At 33.0% G+C, this 13537-nt stretch overlaps 1 protein-coding gene across 6 annotated transcripts in view; it reads right to left on the bottom strand.

The window, feature by feature from the left end:
- LOC129754424 (rap guanine nucleotide exchange factor 4) overlaps positions 1-13537 on the bottom strand; it is a 489369-nt gene that overhangs the window by 201438 nt on the left and 274394 nt on the right. For 5 of the 6 annotated variants that reach the window (XM_055750490.1, XM_055750486.1, XM_055750487.1 and 2 more), the window contains one exon: positions 2437-2583. In XM_055750490.1, the coding sequence (XP_055606465.1) occupies positions 2437-2583 (147 nt within the window). Of the gene's footprint in view, positions 1-2436; positions 2584-7271; positions 7416-13537 lie in introns of those variants that run through there. The other variant, XM_055750489.1, reaches the window with a different exon arrangement.

Below are 13537 nucleotides of genomic sequence, written 5' to 3'. Positions count from 1 at the left end.
TCATTTTTGTCATTTTTTGTCATTTTTGTCGTTTTTGTCATTTTTGTCATTTTTGTCATTTTTGTCATTTTTGTCATTTTTGTCATTTTTGTCATTTTTGTCATTTTTGTCATTTTTGTCATTTTTGTCATTTTTGTCATTTTTGTCATTTTTGTCATTTTTGTCATTTTTGTCATTTTTGTCATTTTTTGTCATTTTTGTCATTTTTGTCATTTTTGTCATTTTTACATTTTTGTCATTTTTGTCATTTTTGTCATTTTTGTCATTTTTGTCATTTTTGTCATTTTTGTCATTTTTGTCATTTTTGTCATTTTTGTCATTTTTGTCATTTTTGTCATTTTTGTCATTTTTGTCATTTTTGTCATTTTTGTCATTTTTGTTATTTTTGTCATTTTTGTCATTTTTGTCATTTTTGTCATTTTTGTCATTTTTGTCATTTTTGTCATTTTTGTCATTTTTGTCATTTTGTCATTTTTGTCATTTTTGTCATTTTTGTCATTTTTGTCATTTTTGTCATTTTTGTCATTTTTTGTCATTTTTGTCATTTTGTCATTTTTGTCATTTTTGTCATTTTTGTCATTTTTGTCATTTTTGTCATTTTTGTCATTTTTGTCATTTTTGTCATTTTTGTCATTTTTGTCATTTTTGTCATTTTTGTCATTTTTGTCATTTTTGTCATTTTTGTCATTTTTGTCATTTTTGTCATTTTTGTCATTTTTGTCATTTTTGTCATTTTTTGTCATTTTTGTCATTTTGTCATTTTTGTCATTTTTGTCATTTGTCTTTTGTCATTTTTGTCATTTTTGTCATTTTTGTCATTTTTGTCATTTTGTCATTTTGTCATTTTTGTCATTTTTGTCATTTTTGTCATTTTGTCATTTTTGTCATTTTTGTCATTTTTGTCATTTTTGTCATTTTTGTCATTTTTGTCATTTTTGTCATTTTTGTCATTTTTGTCATTTTTGTCATTTTTGTCATTTTTGTCATTTTTGTCATTTTTGTCATTTTTGTCATTTTTGTCATTTTTGTCATTTTTGTCATTTTTGTCATTTTTTGTCATTTTTGTCATTTTTGTCATTTTTGTCATTTTTGTCATTTTTGTCATTTTGTCATTTTTGTCATTTTTGTCATTTTTGTCATTTTTGTCATTTGTCATTTTGTCATTTTTGTCATTTTTGTCATTTTTTGTCATTTTTGTCATTTTTGTCATTTTTGTCATTTTTTTCATTTTTGTCACTTTTGTCATTTTTGTCGTTTTTGTCATTTTTCTTGTCATTTTTGTCACTTTTGTCATTGTTGTCATCCTTATTAAGTAGGTTCAATTTTCCTTCTTCAAGTTCATTAACAGGCCGATTCAACCACCGAACGCTTCCATGCATAAGAAAAGGATCCCCGAATTTAAGGATGATATCCATTTATTATTCTACGGAAATGTCTGACAGTAAAGGGGAAATGTTTGGAGCAAAAAAAAAAGGATAACAAAGCAAGATGTGCGTGCGAAAAAAAAACTCTAACCACAATCTTACTCGACGCCATCAAAGTTGGCGTGTGGCCCAACAAAACAAAAAGTGGTGATAATAATTTCCTCGAGTTTGTGTGCGATTGTGCGGTTTTTCCCGAAGCAGCACAACTTGTTGCGCGTCGAGTCGAGTCGAGAGTTGATATTGGGTGATTTTACGAGTTCAGGACCCTTCTTCGAATGGCGGTGCTGGTGCCACATCATCATCATTATCGTCATCACCATCGCCATCATCATCATTGAGATAACCACACCGTCTACTGCTCTTGGGAGGCAAAAGGAAAAACCATCAGCAAAATAATATGGTGGGCCTGAAGTGCTTTTAGTGGAGATTTATTGGACAATGTTTTGCGGTTGTTGAGTTTCGAACGATTCGTCGGGCGCTCGCTTTTGCCTTCGACCACCTACATCTGGTGCTGGATTTGTGCGGTTAATGCGGTTATTAAGGGACAGTTATTCTGTAATTATAACTTTTGATCGTGAGCGATATTTCTGCCACCATCCTGGGGAAGGATTTATCCCTGGCAGGCAGAAACGTTTCGGAATTGGTGAGGATTAGAACATTAGTTCTATATGAAACATTTCGGCTGGGAGATATAGAAAAGGGATCAAGTCACCCCAGAGATCAAGTTTGTTTTCCCTACTTTGAATCCCGTAAAGTGGTAAAAGAAAAATGTATTGCAAATTTGGAGTCCACTCTCCTAAATCAGTCATAACCAGCTCTGAAATCTAGTACACCACGCAATTTCTGTAGATTTCTGTAAATTCTGTAGAGTGTGTAGAGTGTGTGTATTATCAAGACAATTTCTTCATTTTAAACCATTCTAGCTCATTTTTGAACAACAGGCTCAATAGTTCGATTCCAGTGTTTGGCTGGAAAAACTATAGTTTTTAGAATTATCAAAAACAAATCTTACCTCGTAGATCAGTCTAAAGTCTTCTTGTTCCACTCGCAGCAGCTCGCAGGTCGTTTTGGTGACCACCGTACTGTCCCGGGGCAGGTCGTGCAGGATGGACTCTCCGAAGGTTGCTCCGACGCCCAAGTTACATAGCGTCACCGAGAGCTGTTGAAAAAAAAAAGAATAAAATTGAGCTGGTTAGTTTTCAGGGTTTCAAAACGAAGGCCCTTAAACGATTCCTGTAATTTTATCTCAAGAAAAGCGAACCACAATGAAAACCCTCCCTCAAGTGCGGCTTAATCTATTTCCCATCACCGACTTTCACGCCCACTGCCGACAATAATTGAACCCACTCGAGATGGGGATTGTATCCAAGGAGAAAAAAGAAAGATCGTACCGGAAGCATAAATTAGGCACCTGGTTTAATCACAATTCCTTCGCCAATCTCGGCGCTCAATAAAAAGCGCGCCCCCGGATGAAGTTGGTTCTAAAGGTAGCCGAAAGGAGTCGTCTCTTGTGTTTGTATCTTTCTTTCGTTTATTTAGTTTAGACTTTTCTTACCCCTGTATCCTCAAGCTTTTCTCGAAGACTACAAAAGCAAAATGAGAAAAAAAACTACCGCACCACAAAGTCCGGACGAAAAATTCCCTCCGGAAGGGTGCCTTTTTCCCAGTTTCATAATTACATCCTCTTTGGGATGCTTGCTTGCGCATCGGGGGAGCGAAAACATTTCCCCACTTTTCGACATCGAACTCGTCGAGAGGTTGAGCTTCTCAGCCAGGAATCTTGGCATTTTGCTGGCGACCGAAGGAACGAAAATAAAATGAAAGTCGGAAAAAATCCATAACCATCGCGTGCCTTCAGTTTCGGGAGAAGATAACTTTATTAAAGCGAAGGTGTACGAGAACGAAATAAGGAAAAAGCTCATCCTTTTCCCCGGACTAGGGTTGAGCCAGGGGAGTTGCTAAAAGCATCACGTCGAGGTTGACAGAACTGAATGAAAAAAAAAAACGAAGTAAAACGATCTGATGAATTGCGAAAAGGAAAGGTGACTCCAAGATGTATTACGTTCCTTCGAAGGGAGGGAAACGATTTTTAAATTGTTGCACAATTTTGCATACCATTACCGGTTGATTATTTTGTCGGTGATCTATTGAGAGGAGCACTGAAAAAAATATAAACGGTGTTTCGAGGAAATAGAGTGAAAGACAAATTAATTATTCAACAATCAGCACTACTTTAAGAGAAAAGAAAAAAAAAACTGGAATTATGTCAATATTCACGTTTCTGTGACCCAAGATATGATAGTGATTTTGGTAATTAAAAAATTGTGTCTATGACATAATAAAAAAGTAATACAAGTTAACAATAAATTCATTGCTTGTCATTCACAGTATAGATTTGAAATGATTATTATGAATAAAGATAAGAGACTGTCCAAGGCCGTATGAAAAAGGGTTGGTTTTAGGGGTTTTACCCATCCCCCCCACCCCACTCTACCATGGAGATTTTTTGTAAGTATACTTTTCAGTTCAAGAAATAAATTTACCATTGTAATGGGAAACTCTTTAATACCAAAAGGTATTCAAAAATACGTGTTAACAAACACTTCAGAAAGTGGGCTTGCCTCCGGCTGAAGTTTGTTCTATAGAACTAAGCATTCCGGATTGTCCGATTTTACCCAGGCTTGCCTGGATATTTGATAAAAATTTCAAGACAACTCAGGCCCAGCCCGGATGCCCGGTTTTGTGAAAAACTGCCTGGATGTTTTCCAGATTTTTGATATTTTTTTGAAAAAAAAATCAAGAAACTCAAATTAAGTGATGGCATGTTTGGATTTATCAGTTCACCAAGAAATTTAAGCCAAGATTCGCCGACATTCGGCCGTCTTTATCTCAAAACTCACTGGAACAAATTTTAAAATTTAATATATTTCAGTTATCGAACGTGTTGTGATCAATTTTGTAGGAAAGAGTTTTATCATAAAATAAATAACATTTGAGTAAGATTTTTCGTATTTGGCCTGCAATACGTAAGCTGAAAACGATACAGTTGAATTTGGTCGGCAAAAAAGGAAATCTTTTGCGTAAATGCTATTTTTAAAACTGAAGAGCGTGTTCGTAAAAAAATGTAGGCACTGTAGGGATGAGATGAAGAACATGCAGAAAATAAATAAAATTCAAATATTCGGCAACACTGAAGATAGACAGTCAACAGCCAGTCATTGATCTATTCTGGAGAGAAACAGACATGTCTGAATTGAGATTCATAAGGATCGTAAAATCAAGTCTCTATGCTTGTTGGTAGAATAAGCACAGAGAGCGCAGATTTTAAAACTTCTGCTACGAAAAAAATGTTTCTGCGGAAGCGCAGATTTTTAAGGCTGTTGCTGCTGATTGTGTGTTTTGAGTTGGCCTTCCGATTGATAAAGACGGAATTGGCTTAGAAGGCGCCGATTTTTAAGGCTGCTGCTGCTGATTGTTTGTTTTGTATTGGCCTTCCGGTTGATAAAGACGGAATTGACTCAGGGAGCGCAGATTTTTAAGGCTGCTGCTTCTGATTGTTTGTTTTGGTTTGGACCCACCCACGGTTGAAAAAAACGGATTGGCTCAGAAAACGCAGATTTTTAAAAGCTTCAGTTTGAGACAAAAATGAAAAAAATAACAATACTGACAAAAAGACAAAAATTGAAGAAAAAAAATGACAAAAATGACAAAAATGACAAAAATGACAAAAATGAAAAAAATGAAAAAAATGACAAAAATGACAAAAATGACAAAAATGACAAAAATGACAAAAATGACAAAAATGACAAAAATGACAAAAATGACAAAAATGACAAAAATGACAAAAATGACAAAAATGACAAAAATGACAAAAATGACAAAAATGACAAAAATGACAAAAATGACAAAAATGACAAAAATGACAAAAATGACAAAAATGACAAAAATGACAAAAATGACAAAAATGACAAAAATGACAAAAATGACAAAAATGACAAAAATGACAAAAATGACAAAAATGACAAAAATGACAAAAATGACAAAAATGATAAAAATGATAAAAATGATAAAAATGACAAAAATGACAAAAATGACAAAAATGACAAAAATGACAAAAATGACAAAAATGACAAAAATGACAAAAATGACAAAAATGACAAAAATGACAAAAATGACAAAAATGACAAAAATGACAAAAATGACAAAAATGACAAAAATGACAAAAATGACAAAAATCACATAAATGGCAAAAATGACAAAAATGACAAAAATGACAAAAATGACAAAAATGACAAAAATGACAAAAATGACAAAAATGACAAAAATGACAAAAATGACAAAAATGACAAAAATGACAAAAATGACAAAAATGACAAAAATGACAAAAATGACAAAAATGACAAAAATGACAAAAATGACAAAAATGACAAAAATGACAAAAATGACAAAAATGACAAAAATGACAAAAATGACAAAAATGACAAAAATGACAAAAATGACAAAAATGACAAAAATGACAAAAATGACAAAAATGACAAAAATTACAAAAATGACAAAAATGACAAAAATGACAAAAATGACAAAAATGACAAAAATGACAAAAATGACAAAAATGACAAAAATGACAAAAATGACAAAAATGACAAAATTGACAAAATTGACAAAATTGACAAAATTGACAAAAATGACAAAAATGACAAAAATGACAAAAATGACAAAAATGACAAAAATGACAAAAATGACAAAAATGACAAAAATGACAAAAATGACAAAAATGACAAAAATGACAAAAATGACAAAAATGACAAAAATGACAAAAATGACAAAAATGACAAAAATGACAAAAATGACAAAAATGACAAAAATGACAAAAATGACAAAAATGACAAAAATGACAAAAATGACATAAATGACAAAAATGACAAAAATGACAAAAATGACAAAAATGACAAAAATGACAAAAATGACAAAAATGACAAAAATGACAAAAATGACAAAAATGACAAAAATAACATAAATGACAAAAATGACAAAAATGACAAAAATGACAAAAATGACAAAAATGACAAAAATGACAAAAAGGACAAAAATGACAAAAATGACAAAAATGACAAAAATGACAAAAATGACAAAAATGACAAAAAAAGACAAAAATGACAAAACTTGAATTCTGATTTGTTCCACATTTATTGGAATATTTAAATACTTATGGTTCAATTAATCCTTTTGAGGTATCTTGAATATTGAATCAGAACTGATTTTTCAGATAGACAAAAAAATTCGGTTGTTATAATCCATTTATGATTCTATTGTTGCGTGAATGTCTAGAATCAACGATAACAAATTATGTTCACATGCTCGAATTAGATTTCATGTCTTTCCTAGGAACTTCAGAACCAGAAAATTGAATTTTCAGTTTGATTTAATAATTTTCGCATTCCAGCATTCCTAGTAGGTACTACTAACACGACGTCGAAAGCAACCAGCCGTTTATCGAACACAAAATCAAACCAACCGTTAAGGGCGCACAGAAGTCGGAGGGCAAAATGTGCTATTTCTCAACCATCAATTTTGTCTGCCAAAAAGCAAGATGAAAAAAAACCGACTGGAAAGAAATTCAAGAAATGAAAAATTTAGCACCGATTCCACAGATGTCAAACGCTGTGTCATATTGATCCTTGTTTCTTGTTTTCCAACGAATGCCGATTTTTTTCTTAGAGAAATTTTTTTTTTCAATACCTGTGAAATATATATCGATGGAATGTTAAAGCTAGGAAGGGAGAAAAAGCGTGCCCAGAAATTGACTTTTGGCAGCAGAAAGCGTACTCGTTGATCCGCAAAATTTACCTTGTTCTTACGCCATCGACAGCTGCTACTTTTGCCCCCGAAAAATGCCAGCAACAGGAAGCTGCCCGTCGCCGTTGACGAGGATGGGGAAGTATTGTAACCTCCGTACCGTTTTCTGCCATACCACATTTTCAGCTCAATAGCAGGCAGGCAGCGGTTCAAATCAAGCCAACACAATCACAATCATCCCCCCTTACCAGTCGAAAGAACACTCACGGAGAAAATGTTTTCATTTTTATATCTACACACTTTGCTTGGAATGTTTTCCTTTATTGGTTCGATGAATTCTTCCCTTCCGATGGTTTCTTAAAGTTTTGTTAATTTTTTGAAGTCCCTTTTAGATTTATTTTCTCTGATATTACTTTAGTTTCTTCTTACTTTATCACCAATATTTTTTACTATAATACACAACAAAAATGGAATAAAAAAATTGTACAAAAAGCCAGTCATACTTTTGGGGTTTAATTTATAATTTAATTGTCCTTTGGGAGGTCACTACTGGGGTGGTTAACAACTTTGGCCTTTTATTCATTTTCCTTACCACAAAACGAACGCTCAACAGCATTTTGTCTCTCTCGGCACAGAAAGCGTCCATTTTTGGTCGTGTTTTATTTTTATTCTGGAAATTGGCTTCCATTCAATTTTTCGTTTCCTGTTCATTTTATTTTTTCGTTTCGCTTTGTGGCGTTTGGTTTTGGGACTGGATGCCATTCAAAGAGGCCTCCAGTAGTAGCGAGAAGCTCCTTCTGCTCTATTATGTTTTTGTATGAATGATGTTTTGTGCGAGGTACCACCTATTCAACTTTTGCTAGTAACTTTCGACGTTTGGAAGGCACAGCTTCTGAAGAATGCTGCAGGCAGCTGAACAAAACACTGTTTTTCTTACAATTTACGTGAAAGTGTACGTACATGTGTATTGAAGGCGCTCTCGAGAAGGTGTAATTGAAGCAATTGAAAGTAAGTACTGTTTTTTTTATTAAATTGGGTTGTACAGAAGCAACTAGTAGCATATTGTTATATTTAGTTTTTAAAACTTGTCGAATACATAGGAGAAAACATTTTTACAATTTTACTTCAGAACGCTAAAAGCATAGTAAAAAAAGTGAGTTATACATAAGTTAATTTGATAAATTATTCATATTATGACGGTTTTTTTAAGCACAAAAATCTTTGAAAATATACATACTCAGAATTTGTTTTTTGTTGGGAACACCGTTTAGAGAATGAAGAATAACTTTTGAAGTTGTTGATACAGTTTAAGTTTTCTATGCCAATGGTCGTAAGATAACTTGCATTAACATATGGATAGATGGTTTTAGTTTTATCATTTATGATACAAAGTGAAGTTTATAGATGTCTTCGTAAAAATCCATTTTTTTTCTGAGAACTTAAAATGTAGGTATGTGTGCGAACCTAGAATTGAGAAAAAACATATCACGATGTTTTCCTAGAAGAACTTGAAGCAAAAAATACAGTAACGCTTATTTTTGCATGAGTAAAAAGTAGAGCTTTTCTCAGTTCATTTCCACCGAAAATGTAAATATTTGGTAGTTGATTATACAATATAATTTTTATTTAAAAAATTTTCTATTTGAAATCTTAAAAAAAAATACATTAAAAGTGTTTTATAATGCCAGAGGTGCAAATTCTTTTAGATTTTACTTTCAATATTTAAAAATTTAACTGGTAGCTCAATAGTATTATCAAAAACCATGCAAAATTTTCAAATTTAAATTAAACTAGTTACAGAGCTATCAAAACAAAGAAAATTGTTTAAAAATATCTTCTAATCCCAAAATTTAAAAATCGCAAATTTTGTCAGCCTTCTGGGAGTGTCAAATTATCTGAAATTATCAGAATTATTTGGAATTATAAGAATCTATTTGAATACATTATCTTTAGATTTTCTGATTGTGGAAACATTGGGAAGAATTTTATTTGAAAAGCTCAATGATAAGGAAAATAACTTAATACTATGAGCTGCTCTTACTTTTTGCGATAACGCTTATCGTGATGCGATCAAAAGTTGAAACATTTGTCTTAATTTAAGCTTTAATTAGGAAAATCAAAAGGAAACTATTCTCTATAAAACCAATTTTGATGAAATATAACTTTAAACACTTCTCCTGAGTATAATGTTTTTAAATTCCATTTGCACTGCACACTCAATGCACGTCTCTACAGCAGTTCGATCTAGCTAAAATTCAATTTCTTTCAGAGAGCTTGCATTCAAGATTTCATTAAAAAAGCCCGGATGTTGCCCCGATTTATTTATTCACTTTATGATTCAAAACAATAAAAAAAAACAATTGTTTAGTAATTTTTTTTATTTATGTGTCCAGATCGATATTTTTTGAGTAAGCTTTAAGTCTAAAATACGATTTTAAAACTGCTGCTGAGTTCTGCTCGAAAAAAAATTGTAGATTATGTTCTTTTTTATTTGTGTTGAATAATTTCTGGGGTTTGACCAAATTTGCGCGGTTTTTGGTTGAAAGTTTTGATATTAATTGCCCGAATTTTGCCAGGTTTTTAAATAAAATAACCCGGATGTGACCGGCCTGGATACGTGCTCGAAAAGTTCTGGCAACCTTATTCTTAATTCTTTTGTTCTGGGGTAAGCAATTTTGATCATTTTCACATTATTTACCCCTTTGTGCGTCGTTGGGAATTCGGAAGTTTCGAAAGAAAAAATTGCCAAAAACTTAAAATAAATTTTAGATTCATGCTAGAGCGCTTTGCTGAACACTTTACAGTTTAAAATCAGACTCGAAATTCTACATTCTTTGAAAAAGAATTAGATTTCATGCCTTTGTATAAAAATATTAAAAATATAAAAATAAAAAATATATACTCATCCCACTTTTTATCCACCCACTAAAAAAAAATGAGAGGTCTCAAATAAAATAGTATAAGGTTGCCAGAATTTCTTAAGCTCTCATCCGGGCCGGACAAATCAGGGATGTTTTATCTAAAAACCTGGCAAAATCCATTCATTTGATTTCAAAGTTGTCGACCAAAAATTCGGGCAATATCCGGACAAATGTGGTCAAAGTTTAGGAATTACTAAACAAAAATCAGAAAAATACTTAAAAAATAATTTTTCGTAAAAATTTATCACCAGATTTTAAATCGTATGTTAGGCCTTCAAAAACCTCTCATGATTATTTTTATGAAACTTGCAAAACCAATTTTGTTATGGAAGCAAAAAATTACTACACAATTTGTTTTTTTGAAGTTTTATTTGAGAATTTTTTTTTTGTTTCGATTATAGTCGTTTTACCATCTTTATGGCATTCGCGACTTTATCAACGTTACAGTTGGCGGACAGTCATTGAAAAACTTATCCGGTACAACTGCGTTCGATGTTTACTCTTGGGCTCGAACTCGCGGACATCTGCTCAGGAGACAACAGACTTGCCAAATGAGCTATATCGCAACCCAAGTAACAATTTTAGCTTTATTATGGTCAGCAAAATATCGTTTGGACTATAGCATAAATCTTCATAAAAAGCTAAAGCGCATTCTATAACATCACCTATTGGGCCATTTGGCCCTACCCTAGAAACGTCATCATGACGTATCATTGTTGGTCATCAATATTGGTCACCAAAGCTTTTAAAAAGCTTTTATTAAACATGTTAGGAATTTTTGTTTTTTTCGATTCTGTGAGTTCTCGGAGTTTTATTTTTATTTTTTCCAGCAACCATAATGGTTGATGAATGATGATTGCATTATTGAGATATGATCTGGTAAAATTAATTGCTAAAATAGCAATGTTTTGACCATATTATGAGCCTCTTTGGTACTGCCAGTCAAGATTTTAGGTAAAATGTGTATGAAATAGTATCTTAAAATAAATGCGCCTCGTTGAATCTGATGGTCAATCATGATGGAATTGATGGAAAATGGGCCTGAAAAAATACTTTCCAATGCTTGCATTGTGAATCCATCAACATGGCGTCATTTTGTGCCCTTCGATTTTGCAACCAATATGGCGTGAGTCAATTCATAGTTTATTATGGTTTAATGATGACCCCAAAAATGCTACGATTTGACGTTTCTCTCGCAAGCCAACCAATTACACGCTTAGGATGAGTTCCTCATTTCTGAGTTGTTAATCCTTAGTACAGTAAATGAGGACAGACATTTTAAATAAAAACGGATTGGTTGTTAATCACCCGTGGAATAAATCATGAGTTGAAGTCAAATTTCGTTGTCTGACGCCATCTTGAAATTCAAGATGGTGGCTTTCACTGATCTTTCAAATGTTGTAAATGATTTAAAATCGCATGAAACCCCATTAATATTGGTATTGGGGGAAAGGGCTAAACGAGTAGAAGTCGAATTTCGCTATCAGACGCCATCTTGAAATCCAAGATGGCGGCATCCGCTGAACTTTTAATGCTGTAAATGTCAAAAAGTCGCACACATATTGGTATTTGGTGAAAGGGCCAAACTATAAGAAGTCGAATTTCGCTATCGGACGTCAACTTGAAATCCAAGATGGCGGCTTCCACTGAACTTTATAATGCTGTTAATCACTGAAAAACACATGAAACTCCCACAATATGGGCATAAGTTGAAAAGGATCAACGAGTAGAATACAAATTTCGCTATCAGGCGTCTTCTAGAAATCCAAGATTTCGGCTTCCACTGAACTATAAAATGATTGAAATCATTGAAAGTCATTAGAAATTCCCACAATATTGTCATTGGGTAAAATGGCTTAATCAGTTTAAGTGGAATTTCTCTATCAGATCATCTTGAAATCCAAGATGGCGACTTTCGTTGAACCTTAAAATGCTGTAAATAACTAAAAATCGCATGAAACCCCCACAATATGGGTATTGGCTAAAAGAGCTAACCTAGAAGAAGTCAAATTTCGCTATCAGGTGCATCTCGAAATCCAAGATGGCGGCATTCACTGAACTTTAAAATGCTGTTAAACACTGTAAATCGCATGAAACTCTCACAATATAGGCATTGTGTGAAAGGACCAAACGAGCAGAAGTCGAAATTTTCTATCAAACGACATCTTGAAATCCAAGATGGCGGCTTCCACTAAGCTTTAAAATTCTGCAAATGACTAAAAACCGCACGAAAGCTTTACAATATTGGTATTCGTTGAAAGGGATAAACTAGAAGAACCAGACCCTGATTGTTTTTGGCAACCCGCTCGAACATTTTGTGTTGTCAAAATCGAACGATTTTTTTCCTTACTTTATTTTTACTCATTACTACCTTTTTTATCATGTTTTTATTGCATTCAGCACTTTTCGTGTTTTGTCGATAGTTTTTGTTTTTTGCCATATTTGCTATTTATGTCATTGTATTATGTCTATCATGCTAATATGTCCAAATTGTATTGGTCCTATCAAAGCGAAAACTATAAGGTAATGTTGTTTCTGTTATTTGTTTGATTTAGGGACATGTGCCAAAATTGGATGTTTCCAAAATCGAATGTTGCCAAAAACGATCAGGGTCTGTATTGTGGTTGCTTTGTGCGATTTTGGGTCACTTACAGCATTTCAGAGTAAAGCGAAAAGAGAAAATCGACTACTACTCGTTTAGCCCTTTTACGATTATAAGTCATATACAACATTTTAAAGTTCAGCGAAAACCGCCATCTTGAATTTAGATGGCGTCAAATAACGAACTTCGACTTTTACTGGTTCATCTCTTTCATCATCATCAGGCGATTTTCAGTCATTTACAGTATTTTCAAGTTGAGTGGTAGCCGCCATCTTGGAATTTAAGATGGCGACGGATAGAGATGTACCGAATACTGGTATTCGGCGAACGGCCGAATACCGAATATTGACCTTTTCAACTATTCGGCCAAACGAATATTCGGCCGAATATTCGGCCGAATATTCGGTCAAATATTCTGTTGAGTTTTCAATAGAAATACTTAAACTTTTACTGCTATTTCTATCAGAAATCTTATATTTCTACCATCTTAATGTCCCTCATGTTTTTAAGTCGATTATTTCCAACCAGATATATCAGATCTTTTTCAAGTTGAGGTCTATTGCATTTCCAAAATTACCACCATTAGCTAAAAAGACATCAGATTACTTGTAGGTTCTAGGACGTTAATAACAAAATAGATTGGATTCCAGTGAAATCTGGGACTTAACATGTCAAACCAGTTGTTAAACTATTAGAAATAGCTTTTTTTATATCGAAATAGATGAATGTCTAATTTTTGCTACATGTCATCAAAATAGTTGATAAAAAGAACGTTGATCTCTGACTTCAAGCAT

This window comes from Uranotaenia lowii, chromosome 3 (assembly GCF_029784155.1).
Source record: "Uranotaenia lowii strain MFRU-FL chromosome 3, ASM2978415v1, whole genome shotgun sequence".
NCBI lineage: Eukaryota > Metazoa > Arthropoda > Insecta > Diptera > Culicidae > Uranotaenia > Uranotaenia lowii.
This window is presented reverse-complemented; position numbering and strand designations above follow the sequence as displayed.